At 41.1% G+C, this 25,822-nt stretch overlaps 1 protein-coding gene and 1 long non-coding RNA gene across 5 annotated transcripts in view; both read right to left on the minus strand.

Moving 5' to 3' along the window:
* The window catches only part of BANP (BTG3 associated nuclear protein), a 153,906-nt gene that overhangs the window by 105,414 nt on the left and 22,670 nt on the right, over positions 1-25,822 (minus strand). For all 4 annotated transcript variants that reach the window (XR_003989205.1, XM_030470514.1, XM_030470513.1 and 1 more), the window contains exons 5-6: positions 5,052-5,174; positions 3,990-4,165 (exon numbers count right to left, since the gene is read on the minus strand). Coding sequence is in view for 3 of the 4 variants with exons in the window: in XM_030470514.1 (XP_030326374.1) it covers positions 3,990-4,165; positions 5,052-5,174 (299 nt within the window). In the remaining variant the exon portion in view is untranslated. The remainder of the gene's footprint in view (positions 1-3,989; positions 4,166-5,051; positions 5,175-25,822) is intronic.
* LOC115601000 lies at positions 16,984-24,819 on the minus strand. Its single transcript, XR_003989206.1, has 2 exons — positions 24,335-24,819; positions 16,984-17,096 (listed from the first exon to the last, which is right to left on the minus strand). It is a non-coding gene; the product is annotated as an uncharacterized LOC115601000 (long non-coding RNA).

A 25,822-nucleotide genomic window follows, 5' to 3' on the forward strand; every position in this document is an offset into this window, starting at 1 on the left:
GAGGTACCTAAGCTCCGATGTTTCAAAAGACAGAGAGAAAGAGAAAACAGAAGGTTTAACCAGGTTTAATTTAGTTCCATGCACTGTGGGTGAAGAGTTTCACAACTGTCGTAGAAGCTCTCCTAAAGCTCTTCCAAATCAGAACTTCTTAGCTAAGATCATAACAAAGCTGATTATACAACAAAAAGATCTCTGGTTTGAAACAATGACTCTTGGTTAAAGTGAGGACTGTTTTCAACATCATTAATGTATTGTGTTAAAAATACAAGGAGGGGATTTTTTCCTAAATCAGAAAAGAAAAGGAGATGGGTGATGATCAAGTCAATTAGACCTTACAGTCTTTGTGTTTGTAGTTTGTATAATTGTAACACAAGACAGTGCTTACAATTAACATTTTAGCATTGCTTGAATAGTTTAAGTTACCAGAATAGAGCAGCCTGGACATAGATTTGTTTAGTAGGTTCTATGTTTGCTGGTGTAAGACCTTTCTGCTTTTTCACTTCATGCAAATGTGAATTCAACAGTGGGTCACACTTGGGCTTCTTCGTTCAGTACCTTGCTTCAGTACAGTAAAAAAGTCTGTATTTTTTACTTAGGATTTAAATTAAGGCTTCAATCCAGAACTCCAGAAATCAAAGATTCAAAGTGAATCACTTTTAAAGTTGATGTCCCTTCCCCATTTAAATCATGAGATCACTGGCACTCAGTTCTTTCAGTGTTTCTGGAGGAAGACATCTTCTTAAAAGGAGAAGTTTGGTAAAATAGAGTTTTGAGCTTTGATCTTAGTATGAAATTATCCTCCCACTTGCAGAAAAGTAATTTTACATCTAAAGCACACTGTTATAATCTTACACTACTGTTTATACATCCATGCCAACTGCTTGTCTCCAATTTCTCCATAAGATCCACTTGGAATGCAAAAAAGTTAGAGCAGAACAGGCACACAGCAACATACGCATTCAAAACAACAGCAGACTAATCACTTTTGACATATTAATATCTATAGGGTAAAATTAAAAATTAAATGAAAAATACCACTATTTCTTAGTTGGCCAAATAAGGATACACTTGGTATTTTCTATGCCAAAAATATGACATTAATAAAAATAGTAAGTCACTTACTAGTAAGCCTTCTAGCCTAATTTGATTTCATACTGGTAATTCAATACTGATTAATTCTATTCTTGCTGGGTTCTATCTTCAATTGTGCAAGATTGCTTCATGAACACCACTTTTAGGACTGCAGTCCAATGAATACATCAGGTGTTGGTATTTCTGCTATCATCCCCTTGTGAAAGGAGATTGATTGTTCCAAAGTGAAATTGGAGGGGGCAGAGGGGAGGCAGGCACAAAATTTCACAAAAATTAGAGATTAAGTATCTCTAAGTGCTTCCAGCTCATAAACGCTATGTCTTAAAATGAACACTTTGCAGACCATTGACTGCATTTGTGAAATGGATGAGTTAGAATCAAGTAACTGTTCGAATCAAGTAACTGTTCCTCAAAGAAGAGAGAACATGCACTTACTGCACATGCAAAAGAATAATATACAACTGAAGATTGAACAAAATGCTGGCAGTTGCCAGTCAGCAGAAGACCCCAAACTAATTCCAGATTATTACTGGAAGTGGGAACTAGGCTCCATGCTTCTGTATAATTATTTTTCAGCAATAGAAAGGCAGTAAAACTACTTTTTAAAATACCATATGTGATTAAATGCTCTTTGAAAACAGCCAGCAGAGAGCAAGCAATGCCTTTCTATAAATCTATTAACTTAATTGTGAAAATACCCCCAGGTCAATGCCATATCCAAAGTCAGCTGAAGCCCAACTATGAACACGGTTCAGTTCTGCTTTCTAGACACAAGATGACTGATAGGAATCATGCTGAAAACCCCTTGTTTAATCTCAGTGCGTAAGGGCTGAAGTCTGCTATCCTCAGCCCCTCATATTTTACAATCAACCAAGATTCCTCTGAGAAGCTCAAAAGTCACCCGGAATTTTTTCACAGACTATGAAAGCAAGCTGATGGGTGCTATAACTTTTGCCTTTTAGTGCTGAAGAAAACGAGTCTGCACAACAGACCTATTATTCTTCATCACTTCCTTTATTAATAATTTAATTTCTGCAACATACTGCAGGCTAGTTTGCTTATCGTTCCTTCTGTGCAAGCAATCCTCTCATCTTCATGAGGGCAAGAAGAGGTAGGTGTGGGGGATTACTAATCCAATTCTCAAAGCATTCATCAATCTCAGAGATTTTTAACGGATGAGTGTTCTAAAGGTCTGAAGAAAATCAGATCTGAAGACATTAATGGATTAGCTGTTTCTTCAAAATTTACATACACAACAACAGCATAGAAGGCCAACATCCCATTTGTCTGTGCAAATCTGTGCCAAACAATGAAGTCAAAAAGGGCATTATACAACAAATACCCGCCTAGTGCTAGAAACTTTGTTCCTGGCAGAGCTGCATGAAATATTAACAGATTTCACAAAGAGCACATTTTATATGTATTTTCACATGAAAATATCACCACTATCTGCAATTCAATCTTTCTTTTTTTTGAGAGGAGCTCCTCAGCCTCAGTCTCCTTTAATTCCCCACTGACCGAAAATTAAATACCCTTCAGAAGCAACTCTATCTCACCACATACAAACAGGACAGAACCTAAAAGCTCTTTATTATGTGTGTATGTTGTATGTGTACCCATAAAAGTCGAAGAATCCTAGGTTTGGATGCCCTAGAGGAACCTTTTCAGAAACAATCTTTGGTGCACGAGACTGTCAGCAGACTGACTTCCAAGGTTAAGTATCAAAATTTTAAAGCATCCCATTGATTTTTTTAGTCAATTCTGAAATATTTGCACACACTTTTAAATACTCAGTTGTAGGCTATCCTGAATTAATCCCTTGTCACTAATTTTATTCTAAACTGCTCACACCCAACATGCTTTTACCAGTGGCTGGAGATCATGCAGAAGAAAAAGAAACTGAATTACTCCTAAATTAGAGGCCTTCTGTTTCAATGTTAGAGATCAAAGAGAGACATTATATTCATCTCTTAAGTAGAAAGGTAACCTCCTAAGAGCATTCCTCTCCAATAACTTCCTGAAGTAACTTACTCTTATCTTGTACATAAATATAAATATGAACTACCACATCCAAAGTAACATTTAAGTGAATATTCAATGAGTATGTTTTCAATTTAGTAGTTCTCTTCATTACTTTTAAAGTCTAGGGTTCAAAATTACATCTATATTAAAAAAAATAGATCACTGATACTTTCAAACTAATCATAAAACGATTTATCACATCTTGTTTTCACATGAAACTCAGTGTCCCTTGTATCATGTTTGTGTTTAAAATATAGCAAACTAACATTCATTCTAATATTTCCAACCACATAAAATAGAATATCTTCATAAGGCTAATCTAAAATTTAGATTTCACTATATTTGATTTTAGTATGCAAGACCTAAATAATTTTCAGAAAACTGACACTACACACTATCCTGTTAACACTGGTTTTGATATGGATTTCCTCATAAAGATTGTTTACAGTTGCTAAAATAACTATTTTACATTCATAAGAATTACACTAGTGGACCGCCATAGTAAGTAACAGGAGGAAATAGTACCAGTAAATTTTATTTCCCAGAGAAGGCATTTATTTTCCTGAAACAATATTTCAACTTGGTGATAGGAAACCATGCAGGTTGCATCTGTTAATTTAAAGGGTTTAAAATATAAAGCTACACTGCTACAGTGGGGAATACTTTTTACAAGTATTTTAAATTAGCTGTTGTACCTGCAAAAATGAAACAAACAACTCATTCAGATTGGTTCACTCCTATCCAATGCTTGCTGTGCTGCCTAACAATTCCAGGTTGGACCTGTGGTATGACCTTTGAAGCTTCCAGTTGAATCGTAGTTCATTCCACCACTACATTTACTCTGCTCAAGTAGCTTTACAGTTAGATGAGCATACCTTCAGAGTTCAGCGTAATAAGGGTGACGTTGTTCCCAATACTTTGGCTTCCTATTTGTCCACTGTTGGAAACTGAGTCACTGGCCTCAGAGCCACTCTCTCCGTCTTCATTGTGACTGTCGTCATGCCCAGGAACTTTCACCACTATGGTGTTCTGCCTACGTCCAGGAACAGCACTATGGAAAAGAAAAGTAAATAACTTCGGGAAAACACGATCCTTGTTCAGGAATAGCATCATTATAAGGGAATTTAAAAGACTGACAAAATTAAATGAATTATAAAAGTATATTCCTTTAAAACAAGCCTACTCCTGTTCATAACTCAAGTTATAATCTTACACTGCTGTTTATACATCCATGCCAACTGCTTGTCTCTAATTTCTCTGCAAGATCCACTTGGGATGCAAAAAGGTTAGAGCAGAACAGGCATAAGCTAACATACACATTCAAAACAACAGCAGACTAATCAAGTTTTTTGGGTTTTTTTGCTATCCAGCAAAATAAAATGGAAAGAAAATTGCAGAAGAAAAAAGTTTCAGATGGACTGTCTAAATATGCACCAATGGAGAAGTCTAGGCCCAATGTGCAAACCAAAAAAAAAAAAAAAAAAATTATAAAAATATATTATTTAAGAACATTTTCTACCCAAAATCTCCAGTTTCACTTAATTTAAAATTTGCTTTAGACAGTGTAAATTCTAACAAGCTTTCCTGGGTGGCTGCATATTCCTTCTTTAGTTGGTTAAATACAGGATCTTGGCACATTCCTATGTGATTGTGCATCCTTGTAAAATACATGTAGCTGTGGACACTTTCTTTTGACTAACATTGAACTAATCCTACATCCTCAAAGATACTCTTACCCCATCAAGAGTGAAGCATTGCTCTATACCTTGCCTTCTGACACAAGGTCTCTGTAGGCAGAGCAGTCAGCCTGATAAAATATTCAAGTACCAGTTCCACGTAACCCCATACACTACCACCTAGAACATTTAAATTGCTGCAGAGACTTGATCTATTAAAGGAGGGAATGAAGGGGGAGGATTCCCGTAACCGCTACTAACTTGCTAAGGATATTTTCCAGAGAATCCGCTGCTCTGCTCAGGGGCTCTTCCTGCCCAACCATCTTGGCTACAATTGAATTCTGCCGGTCATTGTTCAGTATTACTGTTGTCTGAGGGACAACACTACAAGACAAAAATCAGAGAGGAAAATGGAATGTAAAGGAGCAGACCTTATAAATAATACATTAACAGAGTCCTATGGTTTAAACAGTCTACTTGGAAGCAGAAACTGCCTCTAAGCCTTGCTCTCTCTCCCAGCATCGCGGTTCTGTATCAAATGCTAACGCTGGTAATCCATCGCATTTGACATCTGTACCATTTCAAGTACTCAAATTTTTCAGAGGACGGATGGCTTCAATGGAATTATATAAAAGTGTAGCACCCCTGGCAAAGCAATAAGGAATTCATCAACTCAAGATACACAGGAAAAAATCTGTAAATCACTGCTCCAAAGAGCCACCAGATTCTTGCTTTGAAAAGTTTGAGCGTGAGCATTTTCAGAGATCTACAGCTGTCTTATATGGTAACGCACCATTTTTAGTAGGATAATTCCTAGGAAAAATAATGTAGAAGTATTTATAGCAAAACGGGACGATAAGCTTAGTTAAAAAGCATGCACTGTCTTGCAGGGCTGGGGGGCTTGTGGAGGGCAGGAAGACAAGAGGTGTACTAGGGGCATCAATGCAGAACAGGGACAGACTGCAGCTTCAAATAATGACAAAACTGAACTAATCTTTGAGTGCATTTCACATACAAAAAAAAAAAAAAAAGAAATAAGAAATTTAAAACAGAAAAGCATTTAGCTTGTGAGAAACCAGAAAGCCTTCACTAGCACTTACAATGTAGAAGGAAATTACTAGACAAGTGTTGCATAGAAAAAATGTACTAGATCTACATTTTAATACAAAAGTAAATATGAAAAATAAGTGGCTCTGGCATGCAGCTTATCACTTGATTTGGTTTCAGAGATTATTAACATTATTCCCACACCATTACTCAATAATCTAAGGCACAGTTTTGATACTTAAGACTGTTTCCGCTGTTCTCATGGTAAACTTACGGAGAGAATTTAGAAGAAAATGTATGGTTTAGTGACAGAGAAGGCTTTCTTCTTTCTCTTTGCTTCGCACAGTAAATAGCCCACTATTGTTTTTACTGTCCAACATCTCAAATATGACTGATGGACATTTATTTTTCTAAACTGTATCCCTTAGCTAATTGTTGAAACACACAAATGTGATGACAGCAACTCTATTTATTTCAGCTGTAATAAGAGTGCCTGACTGCTTGAATATTCATGTGTCTACTTAAGACTTTAGGTGCTATAATAGCAATTGGTAAGACCTAAAGAAAAGATAAGAAACTGCCCTAAGAGCTAAGGATAAATTAATCTTGATTTTGGCACAGATAAAGTGGTTGACAACAAGTTTTATGGATACAAAAAGCCCCAGAGCTACATCCCTTTAACTAACTGCATCTGGTGCTAGCAACAAACAGAATTCCTCTTGGGCTGCCAAGGATCAGGTGGACTGCAAACCTTGAGAAGCTCTGGAAGATGTTTGTCTCATCATAGATGAGTGCTGACTGTACTTTTCACCTGTACATGAATTTCAATTTATATTAAGCAATAAATGGGGAGGTTCTGTTAGGTTTTTTTTTGCTGCTGTCTAGAGTTTAGGGGTTTATGATGCTTCCATAGTCACCTTTTTAAAATTTTCTCCATTATCAAGGGGTAAAAAAACCTGCACATTCTTTATCGGAGGGAAAAAAAAAAGGGGGGCAACTTGTGTCTGTTTTCTCAATGTCAGCACCAAACATTTAAAAACAAAAAAACCCCACACCAAATACTTGATAAATGCAATACTTGCCAGTAGCAATGCCGGCAGTCCCCCCAGTCTGGCATCAATATTATGTGTTCCTGTTACATTTCCCAAATTGTCCACATAGCCACATTTAAAGTTTTCACAGGCTGGTTTAAAATGTTCAAGAATTTTACACTTCCTTTTAGACACTGTTCTTTATCACCATCTTACTTGCAATCACTTCTGAATGCCTGTTTAAAATGTCACTTACCAAAGCTTATTTTTAATGAACACTCTGAATAATTAATTTCAGCTGTAGAGATAAATGCAATAAAATTACATTTATAAAAGACCTTAGGATTTTACTCATATTAAGTTTATATTTGGAATAAAGAGACTTAGCACTAAAAATTGGCATAAAATAAGGAAGAAGTTGGGGGAGTTGCCCTTCGGAGGTTTTCTTTTTTTTTTTTTTTTTTTGGTCATATTCATTTTTAAGGAAGACAATCTAGAGAGTGAGCTGGATGGCTTATAGCTAATTTAAGCAAATTGAGAATAAGGGAATACTTTTATACAGCCCACCAGCACAGATTTATCCCCTTTTCAATGCATCAGTGTATGTTCAAGCTTGCTTACTTCAATGCATAAACATTTTTTCCAATTCATCCCTAAACAAACACCTATGAAAACACTGGCTCCTCTCCAAGAATTAACTTTTCCTAGTTAGTAAGTAGAGTTGATTATTGACAGGAAAAATCCACCTTCACAGTTGTTTTGGGAGGAGCCACTAACTAAACATACCATTTTACTGACACATATTTTCCCGGTTATACAGCAGAAAGGCAAAACCAGACACCACATACACAAAGAAAACCTCTGCAACAAGCCACAACTACCACCAAATTGTCCATCAATTGTTTTACATTTGGAAATGAACTGTTCTCAACTTGTAAGGGATCAAAGAATCCATAAGGCAGTTTGGAAAAAAAACAAAGTCACACAGAAAGCACGGTGGTAGAGAACAGCTAAAATAATTGTTTGAAAATGTTCAACACCACACAACAAATCTACAACCACCAATTAACCTTTCTCTGTGATTAACCTGCCTGAGTAGGAGTTCTAGTTTGAAAATAACTGGAGTTTCTTGTCTGTTACCACGAATCATTAGTGTTGGAGAAAAGAGTATTTGTGTTCTGTATCTACTAATACAAATACTCCAGGAAAACTCAATTCTTTTTCACTCTTAAAGAAGGAATTTCTTATGTTTTATGCTTAACTCCTGAAGAATGATGCTTTCAAAAGGAGACTGCATGAGGTGACTGAGGTAACCTTTCCATTCAAATTATCATAAATATTAACCAAGGAACTACAATTCTGGTCCATGATCTCCATGGAACAAGAATGGCAATAAAATTTGCTGACAAATTCTGACAATGAGGCATCATAAGGCAGAAATTTTTGAGAGCTGATGCTGTGAAACTTGAGCAGTCACATATCTGGCAGAAAAAGAAAAAAATAATTGGGACTAATATGAAAAGGTTCCACTATGCTTGAAAAAGGAGAGTTTCACAGGATTGTCTTAAGAGTCCAACTCATACACAGGAGAAATGGATAACCACAAGATTCCCTGCAGATACAGGAATATGCTTCCTGTTAACTTTCCTCCGAGTTGTTCTATTCTCTGTTTTCAGATTATTTATTCTAGAGACAACAAGAAATCCAATTAATATACATGAAATTAAATAACGAATTCTATGGAAAGCCAAAATATTGGGCTAACCTGACAAATCCAGAGGAAATCATTAAAACTTACTACAGGTTTGTGCATCCTCATACTGGATTATTCTAACTTTTTAGTCTGAACATCTCATACTGGAGATGAATTGATTTTTAACCATTGCTTATGTACTAAAATACAGAAAACAAATCACAAAGAAGGAGGAGGAAAGCTTCTGATATTCACTCCGATCCCAAATGAAGCAATTCTTCCTATGAGTGCTGCCAGTGCTATACTCATGGAGAAGATGGAAAAAAAATATTAAGAAGGGTCAGGGGGAGTGCTTCAGAAACCCAGTGCTGCTGCACAGGCTTCAGGACTTTCCATTTGTGTTCACGTGCTCCTTTCCCCATAAGCATTAGAGAACTTGGAGAGACTGGTTCTGCAATTTGCCTATTCTTGGACACAACTCAGTGAAAAATTTAAAATGCATGCAACCTACAGATATTATTATATTCTGGGAAATCTTTTTGAGTGCATTTAACAAAATACTCTCTTAACTTAGAGATGAAAATATTTCTTAAAAAAACCAAACATACCAGATAATGATTTTCAAATGTACACATTTAGCCTCTGCCTTTTTTTTTTTTTTTTTTAAATATAAAAGGACATTCTACATTTTACATAAGAAAATTGCTGCCAAAGGTAGTTTTCAGTATGGAAACGTGTGAGTCATAGATATGATCATTAGTCTTAACTGTTGGTTTTTCATTGCCAACAACCTGTCAATCACACAGAATGCAGCCAATGACATAAAAGAACTTTTGGCAATATCAGGACCATCATCTCCTCCTCTTCCCAGATGAGGTTTTCATTTAGAAAGAGAAAAATAAAGCATAAGGAACTAACTGACATTTCTATCTTTCACAAGGTACAAGATCAAAAACGTTTCTCTAAACCGATGAAAATGACTTGTGATAAAAATCAGACCAAAGTTTTCAAACGCAAGTGCTCTATTTAGACCATTTCTGAGTCTTCTTTGAACATGAGATCTTGCAAAGAGGTAACTAAGAGCTCAGCTTCGAGACTCTGAACTAGCCACAGCCACACAAACTGCTGTTTCCTGGTCATGTAATACCTTGTGGTCACTCCAACACTCACACAGCGGATGCTGCTTATGTGGAAGGGAGGGCTCCCGAGGATATCATTCTCTCATCCTCTAGGGTACGTCTCAGAAGGAGATGCAGAAAGAGACGGGATCAGGAAGGCTGGAATTGGAGTTAGTGCTGGCAGACTGTGTGTACTGAAGCTCTCCAGCCAAACACAGTCTTAAGGAAAACAAGTCTGGGAAAGAGACCTTGAACTGTCACATCTTCCAGTTTACTGCTGGGGGGGGGGAACATGAAGACTTAAGTGTATACTGCTCATGGGATGGGGGGGCACATCTGGAGGAATATTACAATTAGCCCTACCATAAGGAAAATCTGCATGTTTTTCAAATCATACAGAAAATTACCATTTTAGAAGTGTGGCATTTTCCTTACTTTCTTTTCTTTTTTATCTTGCACTAACACTTGTGTTCATCTCTAACACCAGCCACTCTGGATCTTTCCATCGCTATTTAGGGAGATAATGCTAAATGCTTCTTCCTCTTGATGGCCACCTGCTTCCTTTGCCTTCTGCACATACAGTTAAGATTCCGTATCCAAACAGGAATGAGAAAACTGTCTTATGAATTTACACTACGGTACACATGAACAAAACCACAAACTGGCAAAGCATACACAAAATTACATTGGATTTATGTCAAAAAACAATGAATGCAGCTCCTCATCACCCAGGAGAGAGCAAACTCACCAATAAACAGATGATTCACCAAGATGAAGACCAGTGGAACACCTGCTATAGGGTAAGGAGGGGTATGGGCACTTGAACAGTTAAAGTTTTAACATCCCTAAACTGCAGTCAAGCCAATTGCCACAAAAGCAGCAGCATTATCCATCATTTTCAGTAAGAATTCAGCCATTAAAAATTATCTTTGGATTCTTTGCATCTGGAACATCGTATAAGAGCAGACATTATAAAGACGGCACTAATGTTTAGATCCTGTGAAAAGACAAGCCAAAGTACACCAGCCATCACTGGAGAGAGATTCATGGATGTGAAAACTGAGAAAGCTGTAATCAATTTATAATAAAGATAAAGCAAAAGCAGCATTTATTAAAACATACTGTCAACAGTTTAAAAACATTTAACATTGAATTTTCAGCTCAAATAAGTAAGAGCCAGACATTTTCCAAGCTACAAAATACATTTATATGGAGTTTGTTGTATACAGCCTTACCTAGAGAGCGCCTCTGAATTGGCTGACAATCAAAGACATGAATCACTAGCTTTAAGACCTATTTCATCAACCAATTTTAAAAGCTGTTAACGTCTGTTGTGGATTAGTCTGCTCTGAGAAAAGCTAAACACACCTGTACAATCAAGTGTAGTCATCCACAAATGACAACACCCATTTCCAACTAGTTCAACAACTAACCAACAGTCAGGCTACAAGTGACCTGAAGAACATACCACTTAAAACAAGGGGGTTACTTCAGGGATCTTATGGTATAGGTATGCAAGCAACTTGATACCATTTCTGGTGGCGTTTTGTGGGGGTGGTTTGTTTTGTTGGGTTTATTTTTAAGAATAAAAAAAAAAAAAAAAAAATGTTGTGGGGAAGAACCCACAGCAATTTCTCTTACTTCAAACTCAGCTGAAGCTCCATAAAACATCAATGCACAGCGAACCTTTTGGCCTCAGCAGATACACAAGAGCATCAAAACCAGGACATCCAGGCCACATGCAAACAACATAACTACGATTGAAAAACACTGCTAACAGAAATGTCATTGATTATTAATCTTCTGATTATAGACAAGAAACGGACAGGCCATGACTTATAATTAACAGGTAAATACAAGCATCTTTAAAGATAAATGTAAGATTAAAAATATATAGGTAATACAACAGCAAAGTACAGAAATAAATTAACAGTTGTTACCCTTCTTTGAGCCTTAACTTCCTGAACTAGAGAAGTAGAAGTACTGCAGCATACTGGAGAGTGAATTAAACATGAAATGCAAAAGGCTGATCTGTAAGGGATATGTAGGTTTAACTGATCTTGAACACAGTTACTATGAGTGATCTACTGCAGCCTTAGTACTAAAACAGAAAATGCTATGTTTAGAAAACACTGTATGGAAAAAGTAAAGCCTTTGAACCCTTTATTATACAATTAGATACTTCTAGAATTATTTTCCAAAATTTCTTACAAAATAAGTCAGCATAAATCTGACTTATGTGGCTCTAGATGTTTGGGGATGAAGGAAGCAGTGTTATAAACTGGCTCTCAAGACACTAGTTAACTGAAGCCTTGATGGTCACCAGATAAACTGCAAATAAATACAACGTTAGGTTTCTGCAAACAGAACTCGAACACACAACTCTTATAGAGCAGATTTGTAAATAACTTCTATAATGTATCTCTGTTCTCTTGCTTTTCACAATTACCGAACCATGCTTGCCACCACACATACGTTTTTATAGGTAGGCCAAGGATGCTGCTACTCTGAGAGCTGGTACTGAATCTTTAATTTCCATATACCCTGAAGGGATATGGAAGAAATACCACTCTTGACTTCTTACAAAGAATACAATTTTAAAAGTTATTAGGAGCAGATTTCCTGTCTCATACTCCACCCTTCAATATGGAACAAAGCTAAAGATATGCAAAAATGTACAGTTCCACGAAAAGGAAAAATTCTGTTTGGAAAGACATTCAGATTCCAAACAGTGTGTTTTTTACGTTTGGAAACGTATCAGTTAAATAGCATCTCCTGCCAAATAAAGCAGATGGAAGACTGGCTCTCTGCCATCTTACCAACCTTGCCGAGATCTTGCTAGATGATAGGCTGTTTCATCCTTTTGAAGCTCTAAGTTCATCTATAGCTCCTTCCCACCTTGCTTGAAGTAAAGCTAGGACTCTCCAAAAACACTGTAGACTATTTTTTAAAACTATACTACTATGTATTATTTTCCATGAGTACCAAGATCAGCTGTTTTTACAACTATTAAAAATGCTGTACTTGAGTTTGGTGTAGACTGGTATGCAAATTACTTTGAAACACAACTTAAAGTTCTGTCCTTTCCAGAGGAAAATGAAAACTTCCCCCTTTTAATGCTCTCCTCTTCATTCATTCGTTTTGTTGTACTCAGAATTAAATACCCCAACTTGCAGGAAAAGTTTCCAGGGAGTGCTCTTACTGCTTCATTTTAAAACTCCAAATAATCTCCAGAGACTGTAACATTAAAAAGATTTAAATTCTCAAAACTGGAATCCAAACGAATATATAAGGCTTTTCTGCCCCCTTCTGTTTATTATATGCTCGATGAATTACTTCTTGAAATATAGCGTATGTAACATGCTTCCATAATCCAGTGCATCGATTCAAATATAGTAAGATTTTTAGGCTTTCACTAAAATATAATCCTAATAATAATTTTCAGCCATTTTACAACATTCATGAGGTAAAAACTGTCCACTTCCATTAAACACAATAATTCTATTTTGTTGTTATTTAGGCAAAAGGAAAAGCATGAGCCATATGAAGACACTTATCCTGAACCAAATTTCAAGTCAGTACCCTTTACCTTTATTTTTTGAATGCAATAGCTGGCTATGCTCACAGAACCACAGAATTAGCGCCAATATTCTGCTTTCCCCAGAATTCATCTAACATGACCCTTACAGGTTTCAGCAAGGGGGCAGGTTAATCCACATTTTAATACTACTATAATTGGTTTTAAATGTTCTTAAACGCTAATTACACTAGTAAATGCCCCCCCTAATCTATAAAACTGAAAGCCTTTCTGATCCCCATGTATGCCTCTCTTTCATTCTCAGATACCCTTACAAATAAAGGATGTGGATTTCTAAAGTGTTTTGGCACAAGGGGCAAATTCTGTGCACATTCAGTTCTCTTGTTTCTTAGCTCACTATTGTGAATAGCGATACGCAAGGGACTTCACACAACTGCTCTTCTGGTTTTGTGCCGTGGCTTTCACATAGGTTTTTTTCTTTACAAAATGAGAAGGAAAGGATTCACCAAAGTCTTAAACACAGAACAAAGTTCCTGTGTATTAGCTAAGTGGGAATAAACTGTTTACCCATGTGTAGTTCAGAGCAAGCACAAGTTACTTCCGATGCGTTAAGCCTCCTAACTTAAAGGATTTCACACTTGCCATGGGCTAAGAGTAACAGCCAGGAAAACTTACTGTATGATTACCTGGCAAACAGAAAAATACTAAGCCTTGTAAGACATTACAAAACCAAATCCTCTGAAGAGAGTTTATTACCTAAGACTTAATTTTCAGTGTATACTGCTGAAAATCTTAGCTAGCATTATATTTAAAAACTCAAAGTTGTATCTTTCTAAAAGATGACTTCTAGAGTGTTAAGCCTCACAGGCACATTTTAAACACCACCACAACTAAAAAGATCCAAGCCACATATTTTGCATCTATTTCTCAGGCATAAGTTATCAGCTGCTACTTGCTAGGCTCTCCTTTGAATCACTGGACTATTATTTCAGTATTTCATCAGAAGCCATTAACCTAAGAAAACTGGACTTGGGAAAACGAATTAACACAGTTCAAACCTTGGTCAGTTTGAAAAGGTTTACAGAGTTCCATCCCATACATGCTTGAATTATTGAACTCTCCAAAACACAGACGAAATATTAGTATTCAATTGTTATTTTAATTCCATAACTGACCTTGCACTCTCAACCTAAATGCTATCTGGACATTATACATTGTTTCTGAATTTATCAAATCCCAACAACAAATTACTAAACACTTGGCTCCCCAATATCTTAGTGCAACAATAATGGAATGTGAAATTCCAATGAGAACACTGCTGTACAAGCTTCTTAAATCCAAGATGCTGTTTCTCCTTAATCCTGTGTGAATTTTAACTCCCAGTAGTGAAGGGAGTAAGCATAAAATCTTCACAAACTGATGGTTTGTAACAAAAAATCTTCACTTGCTAATGATCTTTAACAACAAGTCCAGACAGAAAACCAACAGGGCAAGCTTCATTCCAAAATACCCAAGTCTCTAACATAAAAGTCCAAAGAAAGAATTACCATTGTTTGCAGCACTGGTAGTGTAGATCTTGCAAGATATACAGCAAAAAAAACCCAATAAAATCAGTCATGAGAGTTCTTGAACTATTTTCAATATAAAGTTGTACTGATCCTAATTATAATGAATCACAGAAGTCCATTTAATCTGTAGCAGGTACTTCTCCATGAAACGTGTGTTTCAATGCAGGTAAAATAAAAAGATGTAAATTGGTATGCTTAGTTCTATGCAGGACCAGGATCAGTCTCAAGATGTTGAGGCTGACAAGCTCTTCTGACAAATTAGGAGACTTTGGAAAGTATTTTCATTTTTTCAGGGAATCAAAGATGTCAAGATTGGGGTGTTTGGTTTGTTTTTTTTTTTTTTTTGCACCACAGCCAAAACAACTATCACTATGCAGGATAAAGGAAGAGGGGCTGACAGCTATTCAAATGATTCCTTTGATTAGTGCAGTTTCATAAACTGAATTTTTGAATGCAAGACAGAACCATAATTTTCAGATAAACATGTCCACTATACCTCGAGAAGGTATTTGGGTTTTTCACCTATCTACTTACATAATTCAAGCCACAACAATTCTTCCAGACTAAAACACTGCTCATCACTATCTGGTATTACAAGGTGATAGTAGCTAATTTCCTTTAAGAAAGCCATATAAAACCTACTGCACACATTCAACTTGAAAATGAGAGTGTGCAAGTGTGTGTGTTTTTATACACAAATGCACATGAAACAAACCCCTTTATCACCTGCTTTGCAGTAAGGATTTAAGAAAAAGGCAAAAACCCAACGGCAGACAGAAGAACTGAAAACAGAAGCGGGATTGACTGCACCCTCAGCAAGTTTGCCAATGACACTAAGCTGTGTGGTTCCGTTGATATGCTGGGTAAAAAGGATGCCATCCAGAGGGACCTTTACAAACTTGAGACATGGCCAACGCCAACCTCATGAAGTTCAACAATGAGAAGTGCAAGGTCCTAAACAAGGTAAGAACAATCCCAGGCACAGCTACAGGTTGAGCAGAGAAGAGATTCAGAGCAGCCCTGCAGAGAAGGACTTGGGGTGTTGATTGATGAGAAACTGAACATGAGCCAGCTGCAGTGTGCGCTCGCAGCCCAGAAACCAACCGTGTGTTGGGCTGCATCAAAAGCAGCGTCACCAGCAGGTCGAAGGAGGTGATCCTGCCCCTCTACTCTGCCCTCCTGAGACCCCACTTCAGAGTATTGTGTGCAGTTCTGGTGGCCTCATCATAAGAAGGACACGGAGCTGTTGGAGCAAGTCCAGAGGAGGGCGATGAGGATGATCAGGGGCTGGAGCACCTCCCATATGGAGACAGGCTGAGAACATTGGGGCTGTTCAGCCTGGAGAAGAGAAGCTGCGTGGAGACCTCAGAGCAGCTTCCAGTGTCTGAAGGGGGCTACAAGGATGCTGGAGAGGGACTCTTCATCAGGGATTGTAGTGATAGGACAAGGGGGAATGGATTTAAACTTAAACAGGGGAAGTTCAGGTTAGATATAAGGAAGAAGTTCTTTACTGTGAGGGTGGTGAGGCACTGACACAGGTTGCCCAAAGAAGTGGTGAATGCTCCATCCCTGGCAGTGTTCAAGGCCAGGCTGGACAGAGCCTTGGGTGACATGGTCTAGTGTGAGGCGTCCCTTCCCCTGGCAGGGGTTGGAACTGGATGATCTTAAGGTCCTTTCCAACCCAAACCATTCTGTGATTCTATTATTCTATGAAAACAGAAGCCACAAAAGGCACTGAAATTAAGAGCACTGTTGGCCAATCAGTGCAATTATGAATGGCAGTTAAAATGGCGGTTAAAATTCTGACTCCCCTAGCAAAACTTCCACTTTACCAGAAGTCTTTTTTCCAAGAGATCTTTTTTACAAGCAATTTTTGCTTGTATTTGTGCTCTTTAAAAAACTCGAGATTCTACACAAAATTTCATATTCACAAAAAGGGGCAAAATCCTCTAAAGTCACAAAGTTTTAATTGAGATCTTTAACTTTTGTTAATCTTGACTTTGTTCCCTAATTGAGAGTGTGCCCGAAATGAACACGATGGAAGCAGATCACAGACAATTGTGCCATTTTCCTTCAACTCGCTCCATACCCAGACATAAACAGACTGAACTTGAATGAAAGAGCTATTCACACCAGGACAGCACAATCATCCTCAATTCTTCATGAAAACAAACCCATTAAACATAACAGAATTGTTAAACAGAAACTACAGACATGACACTTGAACTGGCAATTCAAAATAAATGCTTGCACAGAGCATCACTGACTGATGACAGAAAGTGACTGGGAAAAGTTATTAGTTTATTGATACCTGTCCTGAGCTCAGCTATAGCAGTCATTTTTCTCCTTCTTAGTAGCTGGTGCAGTGCTGTGGTTTTTAACTTTCAGCCTGGGAACAACACTGATAACACCGATGTTTTTAGTTGTTGCTAAGTAATGCTTACTCCGACCAAGGACTTTCTCAGTCTCATGCTTTGCCAGGGAGGAGGGGAAGCCGGGAGGAAGCAGAGACAGGACACCTGACCTAAACTGGCCAAAGGGGTATTCCATACCACAGCACGTCATGCCCAGTATATAAACCGGGGGGAGTTACCCAGAAGGCCCAGATCGCTGCTCGGGTGGGGCTGGGTATCGGTCGGCGGGTGGTGAGCAATTGTATCCTCTCCCCTTGTTATTTCACTAATCATTATTATCACTGGTGGTAGCAGTAGTGGTTTTGTGTTATACCTTAGTTGCGGGACTGCTCTTATCTCAACCCGTGGGAGTTACATTCTTCGATTCTCCTCCCCATCCCTCCGGGAGCGGGGGGAGGAAGAAGGAGGGGGAGTGAGCGAGCGGCTGCGTGGTTCTGAGTTACCGGCTGGGCTCAAACCACGACAGTTCTTTGTGGCGCCCAACGTGGGGCTCGAAGGGTTGAGATAACGACAGATCTGACCAGAGTGTGTCTAATCATATTTGTGATAAGCATTCATTGTTACTACTCGTCACAATGGTGATTATTTGGCTCTCAGACTTGTTGCGCTTGATCTCAGAGTTTCAGCATGTTGTACCTTACTTACAGCCACTATTTGCTGGTTTAGCATTTATCGGCTGGGGGGCCTGGGCTAAGGTTCTTGTTTCACTGTACTTCATCGTAATGACTTGTAATACAATAGACTCATTGATCATGAAACTGGTCTGGTTTGTGCTTCCAGAGTGGCCATCACATCTATACATTGGGAGGTATATAATGAAATATTTTAGCAACTGCATATCATTTTTTTTCACCTCGGGGGGTCAACTTACGAAGGAGGCATTCCCTTTCACCCCCCGTTCCCCCACCAGCCTATTTGCAACAGCGGTTGAGAGTTCTGAAGGGTTTAGATGGCCTTTGAGTACCCTTGAAACCTGCCTGCTGATTGTGCTGGGGATCAGCATGTTGGCACACATACGGAGTGTGTTTTACCCACGGCCATCCCGTCCTGGGAACATCCTAATTCGTTTAATCTCGAAAGTTAAGCAGTATCGGGTTCAAATCTGGCCTAGGGTTAGACGACGATATAGGAGGACCACCAAGAGATTTTCCCTGAGGCTGGACAGTCATGAGTGGCAGGGTGTGTGGGATAGTATGGGCAAGTACCTAGGCCAGTGGGCCCCTCCAGTGCTTTGGAACTTCACCACTGAACAAGTGCAACATCTGGAAAAACTAGTAAAACACTTAAACAAGGTGTGCTGTCGTCCTGGTTATAGCAGAGAGGGACAACTCGCTGCAACGTGCTGGGGCTTGGCCTACACCTACAGAGCCCTGCTCAACACTATGCAGCACCTTCAAAGGGAAAAAAATGTCTCTGGATCTGATGGCAAAGCAACAGACAACGCAGCTATGCCAACTACAAGCACAGCAGCCACCCAAACCCTGACCACAGCAGACAACACAGCTACTCCAACTTCAAATACAGTAGCTACACCAATCCCAGCGACAAGCACAGTAGCTACTCAAACCCCGACAGCAACAGACAATGTGGCTACTCCAAGCACCGCAGCTACACCAACCCCAGTGACAAGCACAGTAGCTACTCAAACCCTGTCAGCAATAAACAATGCAGCTGTTGGTGTTACTCAACTCCCAAGCACAACAGCTGCACCAACCCCAGCAATAGACATTGCAACCACTCCAATCCTAGTGGCAGACACTGCAGCCACTCCAACCACAGTGACAAACACTGCAGCTAAACCAAATGTCCAGTTTGTGACAATGTCTGTTGCCCCTGTAAGCAAAAGCAGACGAGAGGCACAAAGAGCGACCCGCGAAGCGAAGAAAGATGAAGACCCAATGCCATTACTACACGGAACAGCATCTGAACAAGAGTTACTACTACGTGGGTCAGAGGAAGAGGAAGAAGAAGAAGAGGTCACTTCTCGACCCCGGACCTCGACCGAGCTGCGGAATATGCGAAAAGATTTCACCCGTCTTCCAGGGGAGCACATTGTCACCTGGTTGCTCCGATGCTGGGACAATGGGGCTGACGGTCACGAACTAGAAGGTAGGGAAGCCAAGCAGCTGGGATCACTTGCTAGGGAAGGAGGAATTGACAAAGCGATTGCAAGAGAGAAGCGAGCCCTCAGTCTTTGGAGGCGGCTCCTGGCAGTTGTGAAGGAAAGGTTTCCCTACAAAGACGATATTACGAGTCGCTCAGCCAACTGGACCACGATAGAGAGAAGCATCCAGTCCCTGAGGGAATCAGCCATTCTAGAGATGATCTATCATAGGCCGGATGCCAGGAACACATCCGTAGATCCAGATGAAGTCGAATGTACACGACCCATGTGGCGGAAACTTACATGGAGTGCACCATCATCATATGCCCACACATTGGCATCAATGACCTGGAATGATGGAATATCACCAACAGTGGATTGCTTGATTCGTCAACTCCGAGAGTTCAAAGACAATCTCACCCCTTCCATCATTTCAGCTGTGGAAAAACTGTCCCAGGAGTTCAAACAGTTGAGAGACGATTTATCCGATCTATCCAGTTCCCCACGCGTACCAACCCATGTCTCAGCTATTAACAGAAGGTGCCCCACTGCTCGAGAAAGAAAATATAGGAGGTACACGCCACGGGCCACCCTATGGTTTTACCTGCGGGATCATGGAGAAGACATGAGAAAGTGGGATGGAAAACCTACCTCAGTTCTGGAGCAACGGGTGCATGAATTGAAGAGGAGAACAATGGTCAAGGATGATCCTCCCATGAAAGCTGCTGCTCCAGTCTCTGGTGAGCAGTTTCCCAGATGGAGTGGAAGAGCTGATTTTACTCCAGCTCCTGTGATAAGGAATACTAATCCCTTTCTACAAGACATAAGTGGAGAATTTTATTATCACTATTAGAGGGGCCCTGCCTCCAGCCAGGTGGAGGAGAGGGATAATCGGGTTTACTGGACTGTGTGGATCAGATGGCCTGGCACATCAGTCCCACAGAAGTATAAGGCTCTAGTAGACACCGGTGCACAGTGTACTCTGATGCCATCAAGGTATCAAGGGGTGAAACCCATTTATATTTCTGGAGTGACAGGAGGATCCCAAGCGTTAACTATGCTGGAAGCTGAAATCAGCCTGACTGGGAGGAAGCGGCAAAAGCACCCCATTGTGACTGGTCCAGGGGCTCCATGCATCCTTGGCATAGACTATCTCAGGAGAGGGTACTTCAAAGACCCAAAAGGGTATAGACGGGCTTTTGGTATCGCTGCCTTGGAGACAGAGCAGCTGTCCACCTTGCCCGGTCTCTCAAAGGATCCTTCTGTTGTGGGGTTGCTGAAGGTCTAAGAACAACAAGTGCCAATTGCGACCACAACAGTGCACCGGCGGCAATATCGCACCAACCGAGACTCCTTGATTCCCATCCATAAGCTGATCCGCAGACTGGAGAGCCAAGGAGTGATCAGCAGGACCCGCTCACCCTTTAATAGCCCCATATGGCCAGTGCAAAAGTCTAATGGAGAGTGGAGACTAACAGTAGGCTATCGTGGCCTGAACGAAGTCACACCACCATTGAGTGCTGCCGTACCGGACATGTTAGAACTTCAGTATGAACTGGAGTCAAAGGCAGCCAAGTGGTATGCCACAATTGACATTGCCAATGCATTTTTCTCCATCCCTTTGGCAGCAGAATGCAGGCCACAGTTCGCTTTCACTTGGAGGGGCGTCCAGCACACTTGGAACCGACTGCCCCAGGGGTGGAAACACAGCCCCACCATCCACCATGGATTGATCCAGACTGCACTGGAACAGGGGCAAGCTCCAGAACACCTGCAATACATCAATGACATCATCGTGTGGGGTGATACAGCGGCAGAAGTTTCTGAGAAAGGGAGGAAGATAATCCAAATCCTGCTGAAGGCCGGTTTTGCCATAAAACGGAATAAGGTCAAGGGACCTGCACAGGAGATTCAATTTTTGGGAATAAAATGGCAAGATGGACGTCGCCAGATCCGCACAGACGTGATCAACAAGATAACAGCAATGTCTCCACCAACTAACAAGAAAGAAACACAAGCTTTCTTAGGTGTTGTGGGGTTCTGGAGAATGCACATCCCAAATTACAGTCTGATTGTAAGCCCTCTCTATCACGTGACCCAGAAGAAGAATGATTTCAAATGGGGCCCTGAGCAACAACAAGCCTTTGAACAAATTAAACGAGAAATAGTTCATGCAGTAGCCCTTGGACCAGTCTGGGCCAGGCCAGATGTGAAGAATGTGCTCTATACCACAGCTGGGGAGAATGGTCCTACCTGGAGCCTCTGGCAGAAAGCTCCAGGGGAGACTCGAGGTCGACCCCTTGGCTTTTGGAGTCGGGGATATAAAGGATCCAAGGCCAGCTATACTCCCACTGAAAAAGAGATACTGGCAGCCTAGGAAGGGGTTCGAGCTGCCTCAGAAGTGATCGGAACTGAAGCACAGCTCCTCCTGTCACCCCGGTTGCCTGTGCTGGGCTGGATGTTCAAAGGCAGGGTCTCCTCTACACATCATGCAACTGATGCTACATGGAGTAAGTGGGCCGCACTAATTACACAATGAGCTCGAATAGCAAATCCCAGTCGTCCAGGAATTCTAGAAGTCATCATGGACTGGCCAGAGGGCAAAGATTTTGGGATGTCACCAGAAGAGGAGGTGACGCGTGCTGAGGAGTCCCCACCATATAATGAACTGTCAGAGAGTGAAAAGCAATATGCCTTGTTTACTGATGGGTCCTGCCGTATTGTGGGAAAGCATCGGAGATGGAAGGCAGCTGTGTGGAGTCCCCTGCGACAAGCTGCAGAAACTGCTGAAGGAGAGGGTGAATCGAGTCAGTTTGCAGAGGTGAAAGCCATCCAGCTGGCCTTGGACATTGCTGAACGAGAAAAATGGCCAGTACTTTATCTCTATACTGACTCATGGATGGTGGCAAATGCCCTGTGGGGGTGGTTGCAGCAATGGAAGCAGAGCAACTGGCAACGCAGAAGTAAACCCATCTGGGCTGCTGCATTGTGGCAAGATATCGCTGCTCGAGTGAAGAACCTGGTGGTGAAGGTACGCCACGTAGATGCTCATGTACCCAAGAGTCGGGCCACTGAGGAACACCAGAATAACCAGCAAGTGGATAAAGCTGCTAAGATTGAAGTGGCTCAGATGGACTTAGATTGGCAACATAAGGGTGAATTATTTTTAGCCCGGTGGGCCCATGACACCTCAGGCCATCAAGGCAGAGATGCAACATATAGATGGGCTCGTGATCGAGGGGCGGACTTAAAGATGGACACTATTGCCCAGGTTATTCACAAATGTGAAACATGTGCTGCAATTAAGCAAGCCAAACGATTAAAGCCTCTCTGGTATGGAGGACGATGGCTGAAGTACAAGTATGGGGAGGCCTGGCAGATTGACTATATCACACTCCCACCAACCCGCCAGGGCAAGCGCTATGTGCTTACCATGGTGGAAGCAACCACCGGCTGGCTGGAAACACGCTGTGACCCATGCCACTGCCCGGAACACTATCCTGGGCCTTGAGAAACAAGTTTTGCGGCGACACGGCGCCCCAGAGAGAATTGAGTCAGACAATGGGACTCATTTCCAGAACAACCTTATAGACACTTGGGCCAAAGAGCATGGCATTGAGTGGGTATATCAATCACATCCCCTACCATGCACCAGCCTCTGGGAAAATCGAACGGTACAATGGGCTGTTAAAAACTACACTGAGAGCAATGGGAGGTGGGACTTTCAAACACTGGGATACACATTTACCAAAAGCCACCTGGTTGGTCAACAGTAGGGGATCTCCCAACAGGGCTGGCCCAGCCCAATCAGAACTTTTACGTCCTGTAGAGGGGGATAAAGTTCTTGTGGTGCACATAAAGAATTTGTTGGGGAAGACAGTCTGGGTTATTCCTGCTTCAGGTAAAGGCAAACCCACTTGTGGGGTTGCTTTTGCTCAGGGACCTGGATGTACTTGGTGGGTAATGCGGGAAGATGGGGAAATCCGATGTGTACCTCAAGGGGATTTGATTTTGGGGGAAAACAGCCAGTGAACTCAATTGTACGCTGTTGCCTGCCCTATAACACTTTCATAGCCCACCAGCTAGATATCTTCAGGTCGCCAGCAACTGACCCTGACTTCCCTCCAATCACCACCTCAACAAAGAATGAGTTTTGAGGAAACCAGAGGAGCTCAGCAGTGACCAGACGAGGTTGGCGGTATTATCAACAGGCAACAATCCAACACTACACACCGTCCCTCCTGCCCTGAAAGACTATTACAAGAGATGGAGCCTGACATCATGGACTGGATGAGTTCAGCAATTTTACAGGGATTGGTCCATGGACTAGGGAATGATACCTTTCTCTGTGTGTGGGTGTGGGTGTATATATATGTGTATATATGGGACAGGGGCGATGGTGTGTTGAGAGATGTGGGATCTGAGCATGACGTGAATGGTATGGAATAAGGGGTGGATACTGTCCTGGGTTCAGCTATAGCAGTCATTTTTCTCCTTCTTAGTAGCTGGTGCAGTGCTGTGGTTTTTAACTTTCAGCCTGGGAACAACACTGATAACACCGATGTTTTTAGTTGTTGCTAAGTAATGTTTATTCCAACCAAGGACTTTCTCAGTCTCATGCTCTGCCAGGGAGGAGGGGAAGCCGGGAGGAAGCAGAGACAGGACACCTGACCCAAACTGGCCAAAGGGGTATTCCATACCACAGCACGTCATGCCCAGTATATAAACCGGGGGGAGTTACCCGGAAGGCCCAGATCACTGCTCGGGTCGGGCTGGGTATCGGTTGGTGGGTGGTCAGCAATTGTATCCTCTCCCCTTGTTATTTCACTAATCATTATTATCACTGGTGGTAGCAGTAGTGGTTTTGTATTATACCTTAGTTGCGGGACTGCTCTTATCTCAACCCGTGGGAGTTACATTCTTCCGATTCTCCTCCCCATCCCTCCGGGAGCGGGGGGAGGAAGAAGGGGGGGAGTGAGCAAACGGCTGCGTGGTTCTGAGTTACCGGCTGGGCTCAAACCACAACAATACCGCAGGGTCCAGTCCAAAACAATGACGAAAGTTCATCTGTGGTTTTGTCAGCCACTCCCAGGCTTGAAGGTTTGCACTAAAGATGCTGCTGCACGAGGCCCCAGAAAGATGCTCTACCACAAGATGTACTGAAGGATAAATAAACCTGGCTTGCTTATAGAAAGCACAAAGAATTTCTGAAAACCTGATGAACTCCAACGCTGCTCCAAACAAAATCTTTATAATACATTCTGATTAACACCCCAAATCAATGACATTTTGCACTAGGCTGCCTGCCGAGTTGTCTTGGGGACTGAATCTGCTTCCAGGGAAATATTTTTTCAGGCCTAAAGTTCAACGCATGAGCTCAGGCTCACAGCAGGCAGAGTAATGTACCTGCAACTTGAAAATAAACCATATACCATACATCTTTCAGGATATTATGTTCCTCAATACATGCTTTGGTTTCAAACAGGCTACTTAAAAAAAGTACATCTTCCTGCAAATTGAGGGTCTTCAGACCTCTCAGCTTCGGTTCAAGGCAGTAACAATTCCCAAGGCTTCCACTTCAAGAAGCATAGAATGGTTTGGGTTGGAAAAGACCTTAAAGCTCATCCAGCTCCAACCCCCTGCCACGGGCAGGGACACCTTCCACTAGAGCAGGTTGCTCCAAGCCCCTGTGTCCAACCTGGCCTTGAACACTGCCAGGGATGGGGCAGCCACAGCTTCTCTGGGAAAAGTCTGTGCCAGCGCCTCAGCACCCTCACAGGGAAGAGCTTCTGCCCAAGAGCTCAACTCAGTCTCCTCTCGGGCAGGTTAAAGCCATTCCCCTTGTCCTGTCCCTACAGGCCCTTGTCAAAAGCCCCTCTCCAGCATTCCAGCATAATAAACTACGGTCCAACCCACTAACCAGTCTTGCTCAAGGATACCATATTAGGTCTTTATGCAGTAAGTGAATGCATTAAACTCTGCAATTCCATTTAACTCTCCGGTTCCCATTAAAGACAAAAATATGTGCAATTCTATCTCTACATTTAGTGACCGGTATCCTTAATGGGTTAGCCACAAATGCATATGGTAAAGAACCAGATGTATGTGGTCTGTATTTCAACTTTACCATAACAAAGGCTCAAGGGAAACAGCTTAACAAAAGAAAAGCTCCGTTTACCTATGAATTTCCATATTTCATCAGAAATACTTTCATTATTAAATATGAAGAGAACACCAATTTTAAATTTAAATCCTCTTCAAAATAACTACATTTTAAAAATTGCTCTCAATTACATCTATTTACCCAAGAAAAATGTCCAAAATAACAGAGTAGAACTGTACAACGTAGTATTTGCAGAAAATACCCATAAATACAAATGACGAAGGGTTCTGTGAAACCAAACCAAATTCCTATGTTATCAGAAGCAATCAACCTTGACAATTTATACTTGAGCTTACCCACTCAGAAGAATGAATAATGAAAAGACGTTGACAAAAATAACACTGTTTCTGGGCTGA

Source organism: Strigops habroptila, chromosome Z, assembly GCF_004027225.2.
Source record: "Strigops habroptila isolate Jane chromosome Z, bStrHab1.2.pri, whole genome shotgun sequence".
NCBI lineage: Eukaryota > Metazoa > Chordata > Aves > Psittaciformes > Psittacidae > Strigops > Strigops habroptila.